We start from the raw sequence: 19,022 nt of genomic DNA, 5'->3' as shown, positions 1-19,022 counted from the left end.
TGCCACAGACTGATCACCTCCATGCCACACCGCACTGATGCAGTAATTCATGGTAAAGGAGCCCCAACCAAGTATTGAGTGTATAAATGAATATACTTTTCAGAAGTTGGACATTTCTGTATTGTAAATCCTTTTTTTGATTGATCTTAGGGAATATTCTAATAATTTGAGATACTGGATTTCTGATTTTCATGAGCTATAAGCCATAAATTAAAACAAAAAAGGCTTTAAATATTTCACTTCACATGTAATGAATATAGAATATATTAAAGTTTACCTTTTTGAATTAAATTATGAAAAAAGGAACTTTTTCATGGTATTCTAATTTTTTGAGATGCACTAGTGTATTAAATAAGTTAATGTTGTCAATGTTTCAGATGCTGAGTCTGATGTGTCTCAGATTCTGGCTTGTTGTATGGAAAGAGAACTTTCAATGGAAATTCTGTTGCGTTTGTTGTTTTTTTCTATTCATTAATCTGAAGACAAGCAAAATCATTCCGCCATCTTTTCTTCACTAGCCTGTATAAAATGACAGACGTGGCTATTAGCCAATCAGCGCTGCTTATTTGTGTGACGAGAATTTCAGCCAATCAGGACGCTCTGCAGGCTGTTCCAAAGGAGCGCGTGCTTTAGAGCTTTCTGGAAGCCCGGTTAGCTCTGTCAGCGTTCTCTCTCTAACCGGCCTGCCTTGAGTTGTGGAACCGCTGTTCGGTTCTCTTCGACTAGGCCGTAGCGCAACACAATGGCTGCTGTGAAGGCACTTAATCCGAAAGCTGAGGTGGCGAGAGCTCAGGCGGCCTTGGCCGTGAACATTAGCGCCGCTCGGGGACTTCAGGATGTCCTGAAAAGCAATTTGGGACCAAAAGGAACCATGAAAATGTGAGTCTGCTGTATTTCAGGCCTGTCAGCGGCGCAGGCGCGGTTTTAACTCGGGCCGCATCCTAATTAGCTCTTACTTTAGATACAGGTGCACTCAATATGGCGTCGGAGAATGGCTTGTGCACCCTTTGTAGTGCACTTCATAGTGAAGGTGGCACCATTTGGGATTGTTTGTTCGTTCGTTCGTTAGCTAGTCAAGTATTATGCGAAGTCATGGCGAATAAATTTCACTCTTTGTGTGCAGTTTCAACGGTGTCTTATTTTTAATACTAATAATTCACTTTATTAACTTGCTAACCCAGTGGTTAAAGTAGCTAGCTAGCTTAGCTTTACTTAGCTTAGCATAGCATAGCATGGCTAGTTTGCACATGGTTTGTGTGTAGCCTCTGAGCTAACAGTCAGCATCAGACTCCGTTTAACTCTGCTAATTAATATTAGATGTTAATCCGGAAATAAATTTAATTCTTACGTTTCAATTCAAATAAACTCCATGCGCGTCTAAGCGCTTTGCTTTTCCCATAAAACTGTAGTTATAACAAGTTTATAATCCCTTATTTCCTTCTTTATCCTGTCTGCCTGTTCACACCCATACACGGTGAATCCGAATCAGAATCGAGTTTATTGCCAAGTCCGTTCTCTTATGGGTTGTTTTACAATCAGGGTACGCAAACTAAAAATGACATTTAACACTTATTATCTTCAATATCAAAAGGCTTGACTAAAACGTAGTTGTTTATTGTAGCTCTGTGATAGCTCTATTTACCATGCAAAAAAAATTTGGTGATAACGTTATTTTTGGTGAATGTATGGCAAGATGTGTCATATTTAGCAAAATTACTCGTGTCATTTAGAAAAAGTGCTTTTTTTTTTTTTTTTTTTTTTACCACAGGTAGCTCCAAAAGGGATGCACTTAAATCATTCTTTATACCATAAAACAAATATTTGGTTCCATATCATTGGAAACATAGTTAAGTTTTAATGTTGAGTGCCAGTAAGTTTTCAGACTATTTTGATCAAATTAGTCTGTAATTGTGTCAAAAAAATGTCCTCTCTGAGACAGCTAATTTTTCAATATACAGTAACATATCTAAAATGATTATTTTCATCCTAAAATGTGGTCAAGATATTGGGACATAAATATTAGAGACAACTAACACAAAGCTTACAGCCTTATATTTAAAAGTACTATGGAAGTAGTGGATTCTGAATTGTCAAAAAAAAGTCCTCTCCTAGAATCACTTCATTTATTTCTCCCATCTTATAGCAGATTACACAAAACTACCATACACACATGTCAGAAAATTACCTGAAATCTGTTCTTTAACTTGTCCTTCACTTAAAGACTGGTACAAGAATCAGTTTGAATCAATTTGAATTTTGGACCCCTGTGACACAAACTTTGTACCCTGATTGTAAAACAACCCTTATACAAGGAATTTGCTTTGGTGGTTGGTGCTTGGACAGTTAATATATATTAAGGCAAAAGTAGTTATATAAATAGAATAAAAATAATATATAAAAAGCATTTAAAATATCCAAGTTTGAAAAATGGACATATTTAAGGACTGTGTGCATGGGTTGTTTTGAAGTCCAAGCTGTTGAGTATGAAGAAGAGTTGTGACGTGAATGTGCAAGAAGGGAATATGTGCAGTGGGTGAAATAAATAAATAGCCAAGCTGTAAAGTGTGTCCCGGGATGTGTGATAAAAGTTCACAGAATGAAAATGACCATAAAATGGCAGTTCAAAAATGAAGTGTGTTCATGTCGCAGATTGAAAGCATGAGGTTCGAGTCAGTGGGGTCTCTGACCTGATTGATGAAACAGCTGCAGTGGGGAAAAAGCTGGCCTTATGGTGTGAGGTTTTAATTCTAATGGACCGCAACCTCCTACCAGAGGAGAGTGATTGATTTAAAAAGTTTGTGTCCAGGGTGAGAGGGGTCGGCCACAATCCTTTCTGCTCTCCTCAGGGTCCTGGACTTGTACGTGTCTTGAAGAGACGGAAGGTTGCAGCCGATTGTCCTTTCAGCAGAGCGATTGATGCGCTGCGGTCTGCCCTCGTCCCCTGGCAGTGGTAGCAGCGTACCAGGAGGTGATGATGGAGATGTATGTAAAAGTGCACCATCGTTGTCTTTGAGAGATTGAACAACTTCAGCTGCTGCAGAAAGAACATCCTCTTGGTGAAGGAGCACATATTCGTCTCCTACTTGAGGTCTGGAGTGATTGTAGTGCCCAGGAAGCGGAAAAACTCCACAGAGGTCACTGGGGGAGGGTGTAGCAGAGCTCCTCCTGAAAGCCTACAGTCATCTCCTTTGTCTTTAGAGCATTAAGCTCTAAGTTGTTCTACCTGCACCAGGACACCAGATGGTCAACCTCCCACCTGTCGGCAGACGTGTCCTCATCAGAAAGCAGTCCAATGAGGGTAGCGTCATCTGAAAACTTTAGGAGCTTGACAGACTGATGACTGGAGGTGCAGCTGTTGGTGTACAGGGAGAAGAGTAGAGGGAAGAAGACACAGCCTTTTTGGGGGGGGGGATGCTGATGATTTAGGAGTTGCAGGCAAGTTTCCCCGGCTTCATGTTCTTCTTCCTGTCCAACAGGAAGTCTGTGATCCACCTACAAGTGGAGTCAGGCACGCTCAGTTGGGAGAGCTTGTTCTGCAGAAGATCCGGGATGGTAGTGTTTTATATTCAGTGTCTTGCATCTTTTTTCCTATTTATTTATTTATTTATTTATTTAAGGTAATTTGCATGAAGATCAACCAAAAGTTGAACATCTTACAGTCACCAAAAGAGAAAACGCACTGACTGCTGTGTACAAATTTCAGTCTCATTTAATCTGATATGAGGAGTAACATTTTAATACACCGCCAATTAATGCAGATGAGAAGGAGGACCACAAAAAATGTTTTTTGAATATGGACTCGATTTTCAGAAATTCTGTTTCTCAGTCTGTGTTTTAATTGTGATAGTGCACATGTTTATAGATTCTTTAAAAAAATAAATCATTGTTTACATCATGAAGTCCTTTAATTCTGTTAATTTTCATTTCTGTAATATCTCAGCTGGAATTATTTCTGTCTGATTTTAATTTCATCTCAAGCTGAAAGGAAAACAGGTGCTTCACTTATTTCTTCATTTATAACCTAATCTAATTTTTGAAAAATATTATCAAATTATAAAAGCAGGACAGTGAGTTTTTGTTTTGATCATCAGCATTGTTGACATTGGTTTCTGTCTCGTCACCTGAGGAAGGTGGTTCGTAGAAGTGTAGGGAAGATTCAGATTAACGTGTGTGTACAGTATATTATATAAAATGACGGCAGCTACAAGAAGAAGAAGAAACCTTTATTCGTCACATGCACAGTGAAATTCATCCTCTGCATTTAGCCAAAATTTTGGTTAAATTTAACCAAATCAATGAAGTATAGTTATTAGTATTTCACTGTTTTATAAAATGTCAAAAGGTATTTATTCAAATATCTTCTGACTCTTACTACACATTGTTGTTTGGTTGCTGCACATGAAAATTACATTTTGTATTTCCCAGGCTTTTGCACTTCAACCACTCATATGTTTAACGTGGAGTGATGCGAGTGACTTCACTTAATCCTACCCCAAACTCCAGCTCACAGTGACAACCCCAATACAGCAGCCATGTTTTAACCTTAGACTTTCATTTTGTCTTCTCCAGGCTTGTGTCTGGCGCCGGAGACATCAAGCTGACTAAAGACGGCAATGTCTTGCTGCATGAGATGGTAAGAGACGGTTTGTTTTAATGTTCGTGTCAGAAATGTAACTCGTGCAGAAGCTACAACTGAGTGCCGAATAGAAAGAGTAAATTTCCCCGTTTTGTCATTTTCCGCTCAGCAAATCCAGCATCCAACGGCTTCTCTGATCGCGAAGGTGGCGACGGCGCAGGACGACATCACCGGAGACGGCACCACGTCCAACGTCCTCATCATCGGAGAGTTACTAAAGCAGGCGGATATTTATGTTTCTGAGGTTTGCAGTGGTGTGTGTGTGTTTTTTAATAAATCGTGTATTTGTTAAACCTAATGCCTCGTGTTGGTGTGCTCAGGGTCTCCACCCCAGGATCATCGCTGAGGGCTTTGAAGCTGCGAAGGACAAGGCTCTGGCTGTGCTTGAGGAGGTGAAGGTCACTAAGGAGATGGACCGTGAGACTTTGGTTAACGTGGCCAGAACCTCACTGAGGACCAAAGTCCACACGGAGCTGGCTGACCTGCTCACAGAGGTAGGTCATATGATCATGGCCTTCATGAGTACAGCATGAAGAAGTAACGTACACACGACTGCCTGAAGTGCAAATATGTACAGGATCATAACTTGTTTCAGAATTTCTTGCCATTTTTAAACCCCCCCCCCCCCCAACCCCCACACCTACACGCTTAAAATCAGGAGAGAAAAAGGAAAAGAGCTGAAGAAATAACTCTGTGCCTTTTTCACAATTTTAGTAAATTAAAAACACTTTGTATGATGTCAATGAGCCTTTTAATTATGCAGCTTGCTATTTATTTATTTATTTATTTATTTATTAATTTAAACGAATCCGTTCAGGGTTGTAATTAAATTAAATTTCTGCAGAAGATGCAGGAAACCTCATGTCCAGTTTTTATTTAAAAAAAAAAAAGAATGAAAAAAAGTCTTGAGTTGTAACATTTATAGTAAACGTCTACATTTAAAGAAGGGCTATTTATTTATTTAAAGGAATAATTACACACTATTTCCAAAGCAAAGAATTTGAATATGTAGCACAGTGTTCACATTTGCATTATTTCAGATGCATAGGGCTTTATCTAATATTCAAAATGAAATATTTTATAGATGTAGGTTGTTTAATAAATCTGCATTGAAACCACTATACTCATGGTGGGAGCTTTTATGTTTGTATAAAATGAATACATTTTTTAAAATTTATTTTTGTGAGATTGTTAGATCTTAGATTTGTTTTATTTTTGTGATTGCAGACTTGTGCCAGAAGAACATTTTATGTCCGTCTGTAAATCTTAACGATTTTATTCTTCTTTAAATTTTGATAGCGGTGATTTATTTGATAAAACTGGGTGAGGCTGATGGTGAGATGAACGCACAGTGAACACTCATGGGTGCTTGTGTAGCTCTTCTTGGACTTAAACTGTGCTACAGTAAAGTGTGGTCTATACGGTACCTCTGCAGTCGAAGATGCTCCGTTCTTCATACATGTATTCATGGGACCAGCACAAAACCTTTTCTTGTTTCAACAAAATTATTTTAGTCCCCCTGTTAGTCATCTGACATAAACTCGGTCTTTTGTGTATTCCCATATCAGTTTTTTTTTTTTTTAAATAAAGCAATCAAATGGGGGGGAACAAAACTAATAAAGTGAATGATAACTAAAGATTTCACATCAAAAAGTGTAGTGTCTGGTGGTCTTTGAGGTAGGAGTTGGGCTATATGATGAAAATATCATCGTGATTCTCAAAGGTGTTATTCATCGTAGTTATTACAGTGCCTTGAAAAAGTATTCATACCCCCTGAACTTTTTCACATTTTTCCACCTTACAACCACGAACTTAAGTTTTTTATTGAGATTTTATGTGAGAGACCAACACAGAGTAGCACATAATTGTGAAGTGAAACAAAAATGATAAATGGTCTTCAAAATTTTAAACAAATAAAAATCTGAAAAATGTGGTGTGCATTAGTATTCAGCCCCCTGTACTCTGATACCTCTAAATACAATCCAGTGCAATCAATTGCCTTCAGAAGTCATCTAATTAGTTAATAGAGTCCTACTGTGTGTAATTTACTCTCAGCATAAATACACTTGTTCTGTGAAGGCCTCAGTGGTTTGTTAGAGAACACTGAGGAACAAACAGCATCATGAAGACCAAAGAACTCACCAGACAGGTCAGGGATAAAGTTCTGGAGAAGTTTAAAGCAGGGTTAGGTTATAAAAAAATATCCCAAGCTCTGAACATCTCAAGAAGCACTGTTCAATCCATCATTCAAAAATGGAAAAAGTATGGCACAACTGCAAACCTACCAAGACGTGGCCATCCACCTAAACTGACAGAGCGAGCAAGGAGAGCACTGGTCAGAGAAGCAGCCAAGAGGCCCATGATCACTCTGGAGGAGCTGCAGAAATCCACAGCTCAGGTGGGAGAATCTGTGCACAGGACAACTATGTCATACACTCCACAAATCTGGCCTTTTTGGAAGAGTGGCAAGAAGAAAGCCATTGTTGAAAGACAGGCGTAAGAAGCCATATAGGGGACACAGCAAACATGTGGAAGAAGGTGCTTTGGTCAGATGAGACCACAGTTGAACTTTTTGGCCTAAATGCAAAGCGCTATGTGTGGCGGAAAACTAACACTGCTCATCACCCTGCACACACCATCCCCACTGTGAAACATGGTGGTGGCAGCATCATGCTATGGGGATGCTTTTCTTCAGCAGGGACAGGGAAGCTGGTCAGAGTTGATGGGAAGATGGATGGAGCTAAATACAGGGCAATCCTGGAAGAAAACCTGCTGGAGGCTGCAAAAGACTTGAGACTGGGAAGGAGGTTCACCTTCCAGCAAGACAATGACCCTAAACATACAGCCAGAGCTACAATGGAATGGTTTAGATCAAAGAATATTCATGTGTTAGAATGGCCCAGTCAAAGTCTAGACCTAAATCCCATTGAGCATCTGTGGCAAGATTTGAAAATTGCTGTTCACAGACGCTCTCCATCCAATCTGGCTGAGCTTGAGCTATTTTGCAAAGAAGAATGGGCAAAAATTTCAGTGTCTAGATGTGCAAAGCTGGTAGAGACATACCACAAAAGACTTGCAGCTGTAATTGCAGCAAAAGGTGGCTCTACAAAGTATTGACGCAGGGGGGCTGAATACTAATGCACATCACATTTTTCAGATTTTTATTTGTTTAAAATTTTGAAGACCATTTACCATTTTTGTTTCACTTCACAATTATATGCTACTCTGTGTTGGTCTATCACATAAAATCTCAATAAAAAACTTTTAAGTTCGTGGTTGTAAGGTGGAAAAATGTATGAAGGGGTATGAATACTTTTTCAAGGCACTGTACATAATAGGACACGTCATTATGATTGGCTTGTGACCAGTTTCCCCCAACACTCCAGTAGTGTTGCATTTAAAAAAAAAAAAATTTTTTTTTTGGGTTAAATAGGACTTTCATGTCTTAAAAAAATCAAAACATCTTTTCATAGAACTGTAGCACTGAAATAGAGAGAAGATGAAGAAAAGTTACCATTTTAAAAATGAAATACAAAACTTAAGTCAGCTGTTTTTACTACATTGAATACATTAAAAAAAAAAAGTAAAGTATAATATTTACTTATTTAATATCACTGAATGTTTGTTTTTCTTAAATAACAAAAAGTGGAGGGGAAAAAATTACAAAATCATCTGCTTCCTGTCGGGTTTTTTTTTAAATTAAAATTATTCTTTTATTTAGTGTCAGCAAATATTTAATGTTTTATATTTTAAACATTTTATTCATAAAATCAGATTTAAGTTAACACTGGAAAGTAGAAAAATTAAATGAGATTTTAGAAATCTGTAATCATTAAAAAAAAAGCCTAAAGATGTTATGATGTCATCCATCTCTCCATAAAGTGTATTGTGACATCACTGTTCTCATGATTGTGTGATAATGTGATCCTGATGCTTTTCCTCAGGCTGTGGTGGACGCTGTGCTCGCCATCAGGAAACCCAACGAACCCATTGACCTTTATATGGTGGAGATCATGGAGATGAAACACAAGACGGAGAGCGATACACAGTAAGAAATCTGGTTGTGGATAAACTGTGGTTATCGAAATGGGTCGTTCTGTCTCTGGGTTTGAGTTTGTTTATTTATTTTCCCCCCTTCTCTGTCCTCAGATTGATCAGAGGTTTGGTGTTGGATCATGGAGCCAGACATCCTGACATGAAGAAGAGAGTTGAGGACGCTTATATCCTGACCTGCAATGTCTCTCTGGAATATGAGAAAACGTAGATCTGATTAACTTCTCTTTACTGTGGACTAGGCTTGTGTGGTGATTGGATTTAATTTAACATGAATGAACTCAAAACGTTCTCCATGTGCCTTACGAGTCCAGTTTGAGAGCTTGTAAGAGAGTTTAAAGGAACAGTCCACCGTATTTCCATAATGAAATATGCTCTTACCTGAATTGAGACGAGCTGCTCCGTACCTCTCCGAGCTTTGCGCGACCTCCCAGTTAGGCCCAATCCCAATTCTAATTTCTACCCCTCCCCCTTCCCCTCCTCCTTCCCCTTGGCCCTTCCCCTTGAAACTGAGCTACAAGGGATAGGGCTTGAAATTCAACCCTTACGTATTGGGATAGCCCTTCAACGATCGCATACGTCATCGCGTACCTCCGTCAGCGTTTACGTTAGCAAAACGCGACCAAATGCGTCATTGGCTGCGACCAGCCGCTACAGTCAGAGCCAGAACCAGAAATCTCTGCTGGCAGGGTGTGATTTGTTAACTAACACCACTGAATGGGATATCTTTGGCGCTTCGTGCACCACATCTGACAGAATGAGGTGTCAGAACACTCATGTAAACAATAAAAGCGAGAATAACAGAACAAAACGTACGGAGTCAAGCAACCGAAAACAATACTCACTCCCAAAGCTTTTTAGCAGCAGCTTGGATTTCAGAAATCGCTGCTCATTCTCAGCTCGAAAGCGAATCAAGCGGCGTGTTTCCTCTGGATAACAACTTAAAACACGTAAATAATGGAGAAAATACATTTATGACAATCTTTCGCCGCGGGAACCGCCATCTTTCTGAAATCCGCATGAAATCTCGCTGAAATCCGCATGGCATTGTGGGAAATCACTCAAACCCCTTCGTTCGGAGTCAGCTCCAGGAAAATCTCCGTTTGGAGGGGTACAGAAGCCCTACCCCTTCCCCTACCCCTCCGCGTTAACTGGGATTGGGATACCCCTACCCCTTCACGTGAACGCGCAAAATGGAGGGGAAGGGCCAAGGGGTTGGTCCAAGGGGTGAAATGGGATTCGGCCTTAGTCAGACGCAGTCCGACACGCTGTCACTCCTGTTAGCAATGTAGCTAGGCTCAGCATGGCCAACGGTATTTTTTGGGGCTGTAGTTAGATGCGACCAAACTCTTCCGCGTTTTTCCTGTTTACATAGGTTTATATGACCAGTGATGTGAAAAAAGTTCAGTTAAAAAAATTAAAATGTAGCGATTTTCTATGCTATGGAAAGTGCGCACTATAATGACAGGCGTACTAACACCTTCTGCGCGCTTCGGCAGCGCATTGATATCTGAGCTCCGTATCAATGTGCTGCCGAAGCGCGCAGAAGGTGTTAGTACGCCTGTCATTATAGTGCGCACTTTCCATAGCATAGAAAATCGCTACGTTTCAATTTGTGTAACTGAACTTGTTTCATATCACTGCTCATATAAACCTATGTAAACAGGAAAAACGCGGAAGAGTTTGGTCGCATCTAACTACAGCCCCAAAAAATACCGTTGGCCATGCTGAGCCTAGCTACATTGCTAACAGGAGTGACAGCGTGTCGGACTGCGTCTGACTGACTGGGAGGTCGCGCAAAGCTCGGAGAGGTACAGAGCAGCTCGTCTCAATTCAGGTAAGAGCATATTTCATTATGGAAATATGGTGGACTGTTCCTTTAAGGGGGCGGGGCTTCATGTCGGTGTAATATGTACAGATGATTAAATTGGTCATTATATCTCACAAACCTACTGTAGGCTGAAAGTTTAGAATGTACATTTAACTGTAAATCTCTACCAGGGGAAAAAAAAAGTGTGATGTATCTTCTGCAGCGAGGTGAACTCTGGCTTCTTCTACAAGAGCGCTGAGGAGAGGGAGAAGCTGGTGAAGGCTGAGAGGAAGTTCATTGAGGAGCGTGTGCACAAGATCATCGAGCTAAAGAAGAAAGTGTGTGCTGACCATGACAAGGGCTTTGTGGTCATCAATCAGAAGGTAACTCCGTCCCCTTTCTTTCCATGCGTTGTAGGTTTGGACATCAGGATAGAGTTCAGATCAGGTTCCTCAGCCATGCTGTGAAGTGTTGAACCCTGACTGACTTGTTAAACGATAATCTGTTCGGATTCGACGCACAGTTAACACCCGTGGGTGCTTGTGTAGCTCTTCTTGGACTTAAACTGTGCTACAAGAAAGTGTGGTCTATACCTCTGCAGAAGGAGACGCTCCGTTCTTCCTACCTGTATTCATGGGACCAGCACAATGTACGCTTTCTTTTAAATCGTGTACGGTGATGTTTAGTAGCACTGACTGAACTCTGCCTTTCACACAGGGGATTGATCCGTTCTCTCTGGATGCGCTGGCGAAAGAAGGCATCGTGGCTCTGCGTCGGGCGAAGAGGAGGAACATGGAGAGGTACGGATCACACGCAGCATGAGATTTTACCTGTTGGCTTATATCAGGTTGGCAAAACGTGAGAGGTTGAATATTTAATTAATTGGCAACTCTGTGTACACAGTAAGTGTTTAGTAACTGAATAAAATGGTGAGTGTATTCCTTGACACTTCATTTAAAAAAAAAAATTTATTCCACTCCTGAGTTACACGGATTCTCTTGACTGTTAAATATAAAGGAAACCAAATGTCATTGTGGAACCGGATGCAGTCGAACCTGATAAACGTGTCAGAATCTTTGTGCATGGACGAATTCTGCTTTTACTCTTTCTGTAGTAAAGGCAGTCAGACACCATGCCAGATTACTACACTCGCTCGCTCTCCTTTTCTCACAGTGGTACATTTATGGTGTGTTCTCACTGATTTGGGAGGGAAGCGAACAATCGATTACAGTGCAGCATATGAAGGTTTTCTCATTGAGCTGTTCAGCCTGGATGATGTGTACCATGACCATTTATCAGATCACGTTTCGGATTATATCTAGGGATGATTTTCTGCAATCACAGAAATCGCAGAGTCGCTTGTCTGAAACAGAGCTGCTGTTCAGAAATCGAAAAGGGCTTTTGTCAGCATCCAGTTTCAAAAGTCTACAGTCCGAGGTTGTAGTCGTCGCTGTTTTTTTTTTTTTTGCAAGAAGAAATCAAATCTTGGTGTAAACTGAATCCCCCTCTCCCCACTATCAGCGTCCTGCCATGTTGTAAATTACGACACGAGGGCTTGTGATTGGTGTGCACGCTGATCAGATTAAAAAAGAAAAAAACCCCACACATCCGGGGATTATAAACGGGAACGCCTCACCCCGGAAAATACAAAGCAGATCACAGTGCTGATGTACAATGCTGATATTGATTAACTATTATAGTCAGCTATAGTGTAGTTTGTGTGTATATGTAGTATTGTTTGTATGTATGTATGTATGTATGTATTCACAAATGGAGCTGCATTTGCAATACTTTGCTAGGACGTAAGACAAATTTCAGAGTTATCTGATATTAAAGTGCAATCAATCAATCAATCAATCAATATTGAGGCTTGGTTTGAGTTAATCCTGCTGAAGCGATCTCCCGTCTGTTTCTTTATCAGTTCATTGCTATTTCTGTGATTGAGTGCTTTGTGAATTTATGGCTACAGTTCATCATGCACATGCTGGACTCGACATTATTGGTACAACCAAACATTTGGTTCGGGCAGGTTAACTCCGTATCTGCCTATCCGACAGGACAAGTGGATTAAAAAGTTAATGTCGAGCCTTGAGATGTATCTTATTTCATTTTGATGTGTTTTAGTGGAGGTGATGCCGTACATTTATTCTCCAACTTCGTTCTCTCATTCTCCCAAGCTGAACCTGAAAGTTTATGCACTAAATGAATGAATACACACACGTGCGCGCACACCCATCTTTTATTACAGAAAAAAACTGAATTGGCAGAATTGAAAACTTTCTGAAACAGAAAATCGTCCCTGTATGTTGTGATGTACAGTGGTGCTTGAAAGTTTGTGAACCCTTTAGAATTTTCTATATTTCTGCATAAATATGACCTAAAACATCATCGGATTTTCACACAAGTCTTAAAAGTAGATAGAGAACCCAGTTAAACAAATGAGACAAAAATATTATACTTGGTCATTTATTTATTGAGGAAAATGATCCAATATTACATATCTGTGAGTGGCAAAAGTATGTGACCCTTTGCTTTCAGTATCTGGTGTGACCCCCTTGTGCAGCAATAACTGCAACTAAACGTTTGCGGTAACTGTTGATCAGTCCTGCACACCGGCTTGGAGGAATTTTAGCCCGTTCCTCCGTACAGAACAGCTTCAACTCTGGGATGTTGGTGGGTTTCCTCACATGAACTACACACTTCAGGTCCTTCCACAACATTTCGATTGGATTAAGGTCAGGTCTTTGACTTGGCCATTCCAAAACATTAACTTTATTCTTCTTTAACCATTCTTTGGTAGAACGACTTGTGTGCTTAGGGTTGTTGTCTTGCTGCATGACCCACCTTCTCTTGAGATTCAGTTCATGGACAGATGTCCTGACATTTTCCTTTAGAATTCGCTGGTATAATTCAGAATTCATTGTTCCATCAATGATGGCAAGCCGTCCTGGCCCAGATGCAGCAAAACAGGCCCAAACCATGATACTACCACCACCATGTTTCACAGATGGGATAAGGTTCTTATGCTGGAATGCAGTGTTTTCCTTTCTCCAAACATAATGCTTCTCATTTAAACCAAAAAGTTCGATTTTGGTCTCATCCGTCCACAAAACATTTGTCCAATAGCCTTCTGGCTTGTCCACATGATCTTTAGCAGACTGTAGACAAGCAGCAATGTTCTTTTTGGAGAGCAGTGGCTTTCTCCTTGCAGCCCTGCCATGCACACCATTGTTGTTCAGTGTTTTCCTGATGGTGGACTCATGAACATTAACATTAGCCAATGTGAGAGAGGCCTTCAGTTGCTTAGAAGTTACCCTGGGGTCCTTTGTGACCTCGCCGACTATTACACACCTTGCTCTTGGAGTGATCTTTGTTGGTCGCCCACTCCTGGGGAGGGTAACAATGGTCTTGAGTTTCCTCCATTTGTACACAGTCTGTCTGACTGTGGATTGGTGGAGTCCAAACTCTTTAGAGATGGTTTTGTAACCTTTTCCAGCCTGATGAGCATCAACAACGCTTTTTCTGAGGTCCTCAGAAATCTCCTTTGTTTGTGCCATGATACACTTCCACAAACATGTGTTGTGAAGATCAGACTTTGATAGATCCCTGTTCTTTAAATAAAACAGGGTGCCCACTCACACCTGATTGTCATCCCATTGATTGAAAACACCTGACTCTAATTTCACCTTCAAATTAACTGCTAATCCTAGAGGTTCACATACTTTTGCCACTCACAGATATGTAATATTGGATCATTTTCCTCAATAAATAAATGACCAAGTATAATATTTTTGTCTCATTTGTTTAACTGGGTTCTCTTTATCTACTTTTAGGACTTGTGTGAAAATCCGATGATGTTTTAGGTCATATTTATGCAGAAAAATAGAAAATTCTAAAGGGTTCACAAACTTTCAAGCACCACTGTATAATATATTCTTTTAAATATAAAGTTGCAAACTTCATCTGGAAGCATTAGGTGTTTTATTTAAAAATTTGTACTTAAGCTATAAAATCGTTTAAAAAAATAAATTGATCGAGCCCCCCAATTTTCATGTTAAAAATTTATTTTTATATGTTTTTAAATGGTTGGTTTAATTCAATGATGCTGTGATATACGTTTTAGACTGTTGTCATACTGGGGAAAGTCTAGACTTTTGTTTTTAAAGATAATCAGTTCTTATTTATTAAATAAAAAAAAAAAAAGGTGGAAAAATGGTTTCTCCAAGTCCTGTCCCCTTTGCTGACTTGCACTACTGATTCAGGATGAACTGAACCGTGTACTGAGATCTTTTGCAGTTTCAGTCGAGTCACTATAACCTTTTTCTTGATGGTTTTTTTTTTTGTCTCAGACTCAGTCTGGCCTGTGGTGGTGTTGCCATGAACTCTGTCGATGATCTCACCCCGGAGTGTTTGGGCCACGCCGGTCTCGTCTACGAACACACACTGGTCAGTTTGAACTCTGTGTATATTGTTCTAGATTATGTAATGAGGTTCGTGTTGAGCAGAAGTGAGAGTTAAGACGAATGTTTTTTTTTTTTTTTGTCTTTTTGTTTTGTGTTTCACACTCATCATGTGTTTGTACCAGGGAGAGGAGAAGTACACGTTCATCGAGAAATGTGGGAACCCACGCTCCGTGACACTGCTGGTCAAAGGACCAAACAAACACACGCTGACGCAGATCAAAGATGCCGTGAGAGACGGCCTGCGTGCTGTTAAAAACGCCATCGAGGACGGTACGAGTGGAGGCTGACGAACTGCCTACATGTTATTCAAACTTGTATAATGGAAGCTTTACTCTGTGTAAAGAGGGGAAAAATTATTCAAATTAAAAAATCAGTTCACTAGTTTATGATGTGACCCAAAATCTGGTTTTAAATGTGAAGCAAAGTGCTTTAAAAAAAATAATAATTTGCCATCAAAAATCGTTGCACAGCTTGATTTTCTTTCAGAGCTGAAGTGCAATAGACAATCCCCAAAACAGTTTCGTGGGTTTTCCCATTTCCTAGAAATGGAGGATGTGATGCGATGCGATACGAGAACGACACGTCATACTTTTTCTGTTTGTTGTTAGATTTAATGCTGAGGAACATCCACAGAACAAGTTAAAACCTGTTCTCGCTTACATTGTTCCCCCTCATCAGCGTCTCATCTTGATGTTAGACAAAAAGCCCAGCTTGTGTTGGTGAGAAACCACAAAATGTAAACTGCTCTGTACAGAAGATGTCGGCTCGTGCCTGAATCGCATCGCAGCGTGTTTATTGTAGAGGTATTAAATTGCACTGTATGTAATCGTTATGTGTTGAAGCATATTATTCCCCCCACGTATACTGTACGTGTTGAGATGTACGGCAGGGGTGTAAATACATCTCACAAAGAACAACCTCCTGTATTTTGTCTAAATGGTACAAGCTTGTTCTGTCATGTAAATATTAATTTATGCAAATTGTACCAGAGTACATAACTTTTGCATTAATAAGAACCAAGTTAGCCACAAGCAGGCGTCCCTGCACTACAGTCCTGTACAGTGTAAATAAAGCTATATAGTGGTTATGAATTGTTTTTAAATAAGCGTCTCCCCCTGAACAGGCAGTGTTGTAGCAGGAGCAGGTGCTTTTGAGGTGGCCGTGGCTGATGCTCTGGTGAAACACAAGTCCAAAGTGAAGGGGCGAGCTCAGTTGGGTGTGCAGGCGTTTGCTGATTCTCTCCTCATCATCCCAAAGGTACTGGAATGTTTAAGGACAAACAAACGAATTGTGCGTCATGTTAAATTTCTATCTTGCATTTATAAATTTGAAGACAGGTGGATGTGCTGGATTAAGTCATTCTTTAAATTTCATTAAAATTTGCTCAACTCAAAATGTTCTTTATACATGTTTACATTATTGAAGTTTAGAATAAACCTGTTTTTATATCAAGGCTTGGATAGCAGATCTCTTCCACTTGTGGTATATTAAAAAAAAAAAAATCGCACAGCTTCAAAAACCATAACTCAAGATGACTGAAGATAATTTAATTATCCTAGATTTCTCATTTTTGGTGGTGGTGTGTGTGTGTGTGTGTGTGTGTGTGTGTTTGTTTGCAGGTTCTGGCTCAGAATTCAGGCTATGATCCACAGGAGACTCTTGTGAAGCTGCAGACTGAATTTAAAGAGTCCGGCCAGCTCATCGGCGTGGACCTGAGCACAGGTGCGTCTCGAAATGGATTAAATATGTGAAAATTTCACATTTAACGAGAGACTGAGATTTGAGCAATGTTTGATCTGTTTCTCAGGTGAGCCCATGGTAGCTGGAGAGGTTGGCATCTGGGATAACTACAGTGTTAAAAAACAGCTGCTTCACTCGTGGTGAGTAAAACGTAAACCTCCTTATAGTTTCTGGTAAAATTTTTATTTATTTTTTTCCTCCATTTGCTGAAAAGGATTTGGAGGAAACAATTTATCCTGAGTGTCTGATTTAAAAAAAAAAAAAAAGAAGAATGTTGAGTGACAAAAGTTCTATATTTACATATTTTTTAATAAATTTTCTATAATGAGCAGTCTATCTAGGATCTTATTAACAAGATGTATTTTCTTTCCCTCTTTTCAGCACGGTAATCGCGAGCAACATCCTCCTGGTAGATGAGATCATGAGAGCTGGAATGTCTTCCCTCAAAGGTTAAATTAATTGAGAATGATAAACCCACGAGATGAAGAAGGGCTGTAGGTGGCCTGTAGTTTGGCGCCGAGATGCCTGAAGTTCTGCGCTGACTGCATCCTGCCCGGATTCTAACAGCGTCAGAAACCCGTCATCGTCATGTGTCCTGCTTGTTTTGTGTTCAGTAGCATTCCGCTCTCGGAATTCTCACACACATTTCCTCCAGTCAATTGGGTTATTTATGAGATTTTTGTTAAGCACTGAACTGCAGTCATATCCTTCTTTTTTTCTTTTCATTTGTACCCATTAAATGTTGTGGTTCATGAAAATACTGTAGTGTGACTTAATTTTTTTGTTAAAGACTGAATAAACCACACACAATCATCCACACTTCAAATATTTTACTTAAATAAAATTAGCACAGTATTCCTTTAGATTTTTACTCCTTTTTTAAATTCGCTAATCATACTTGGGCTATAAAAGTCAGGATTTCCTCCACTAATCTCTCTATAAGATGAAAATGTGACTCTTTAAAATCTGCTCATACAATCCAAAAATGTATTTAATATTATTTATTACAAAACAAAAGATAAATGAAAGTAGATTAAATGATGTAATTTGATGCTGCTATACAAAGGCATTTATACAGCAGCTGCAGAAATATTTCTGGAAACATGAACAGAATTCAATCAAACATATTCTGAAATGTGAAACTAAATAGCTTGACGTGTATTTTACAACCAGGTCGACCTACATAACTCCTTCCTAATGCTTGCTTGGATTTTAAATGTCTTGGTTTCACCTAAAACGTAATTTTCAGTTTAGTTGAAACATGTTTGTCTGTTTCAGTCATTTTTTTAGTTCTGATTTAAGTGAAAAATAACTAATGTAATCACTAGAAGAGTAAACGAAGCCATCTTTGTCAACCTAGAACAACAATCACTGAACAGACGAGGTGGTCTGAGACCCCACTTATCAGCCACCTACAATGCAGTCTTTGGCACACTTCCCAGAAAACTGAATATACATCCACACCAAGACTCCGCAGACTTCAATGAGGCCCTGTCCACACGGCAACGGATTCAGGTGAATCCGATACAATTGTTTATCGTTTCGGCCTGGCGTCCACACGGCACTGGCGTTTTGGGTACCCCAAAACGCAATCTTTTGAGAACGGGTTCCAGAGTGGAAAGATCTGGCAACGTTGCCGTTGCGAAGTCGTCTGGATGAGTAGAACGGATTTGTTTACGATGACGTCACAACCACATGACTGTCAGTGCTTCACGCCGCGTAGAAGTTTAACGAACTCGATGCGAGTTGTCAACAAATCCTATAACTTGGTTCATGAAACGCGCTTACAAAATATTTTCACTGTGAATATTGTGTAATGGTGCAAAGTGAGAGAGACAGAGAATAGCCCTTAGGGCAGAGTCAATCCCGCCAGCAAAAATAGGGAAAAAAAGGAGCGATCTCACCTCTTCAGATGTTGGTTTAAGTCCTACAATACATTCTTCAAAAAGGGTGTAGAAGAACAAATTAATCCATCAACGTGTAGCATTCAATTTATTCCGGACCATTAAAAACGCCGCCTTCCGCATAGAATCATACGTCATCCTCGCCGCCATATTGGATAGGTCAAAGCGGAGAATAAAGATGCCTCATTCATGTGCTGCGTTTAACTGTACCAACAGGTTTATCGTCCAAACGAGATCACATGGGATTACCTTTCACAGGTGAGACTGGAAAAATACTTTTCATTGTATTTGGTCATTATAATGTAATTTTACAAACAGATTTTTCTGACTTTGTGGCTAATATGAAGTCTCGTGCATAATAGTTTATGCGCATGCGTCCTTACTTCTTCTGTTGTTCTGGTGTCTCCGAAGGGACC

At 39.8% G+C, this 19,022-nt stretch overlaps 2 protein-coding genes and 1 non-coding gene across 3 annotated transcripts in view; 2 read left to right on the top strand and 1 right to left on the bottom strand.

Moving 5' to 3' along the window:
- Positions 1-19,022, bottom strand: part of gpr34l (G protein-coupled receptor 34 like) — a 471,084-nt gene that overhangs the window by 166,876 nt on the left and 285,186 nt on the right. The window lies entirely within an intron of this gene.
- On the top strand, positions 642-17,460 carry cct6a (chaperonin containing TCP1, subunit 6A (zeta 1)). Its single transcript, XM_060936520.1, has 14 exons — positions 642-879; positions 4,570-4,633; positions 4,746-4,880; positions 4,957-5,130; positions 8,581-8,684; positions 8,786-8,896; positions 10,723-10,882; positions 11,217-11,299; positions 14,849-14,945; positions 15,085-15,232; positions 16,086-16,219; positions 16,582-16,684; positions 16,770-16,842; positions 17,084-17,460. Exons 1-14 carry the CDS (start codon positions 743-745, stop codon positions 17,154-17,156), a joined length of 1,596 nt encoding a protein of 531 aa, XP_060792503.1. The 5' UTR covers positions 642-742; the 3' UTR covers positions 17,157-17,460.
- On the top strand, positions 11,580-11,722 carry LOC132895809 (small nucleolar RNA SNORA15). Its single transcript, XR_009655844.1, has one exon. It is a non-coding gene; the product is annotated as a small nucleolar RNA SNORA15 (small nucleolar RNA).

The sequence above is a fragment of the Neoarius graeffei genome, chromosome 12, assembly GCF_027579695.1.
Source record: "Neoarius graeffei isolate fNeoGra1 chromosome 12, fNeoGra1.pri, whole genome shotgun sequence".
In the NCBI taxonomy this organism is placed as follows: Eukaryota; Metazoa; Chordata; class Actinopteri; order Siluriformes; family Ariidae; genus Neoarius; species Neoarius graeffei.
The sequence above is the reverse complement of the archived record's forward strand: the minus strand, read 5'-3'. Positions and strand labels throughout refer to the sequence as shown.

Excerpts from the sequence above, each read along its gene's own strand:
- cct6a (XM_060936520.1), top strand. The coding sequence starts at position 743 with ATGGCTGCTGTGAAGGCACTTAATCCGAAAGCTGAGGTGGCGAGAGCT. Across the intron at positions 15,233-16,085 it reads TAAAAACGCCATCGAGGACG|GCAGTGTTGTAGCAGGAGCA; the intron begins GTACGAGTGGAG and ends CCCCCTGAACAG. Across the intron at positions 16,685-16,769 it reads CGGCGTGGACCTGAGCACAG|GTGAGCCCATGGTAGCTGGA; the intron begins GTGCGTCTCGAA and ends TCTGTTTCTCAG.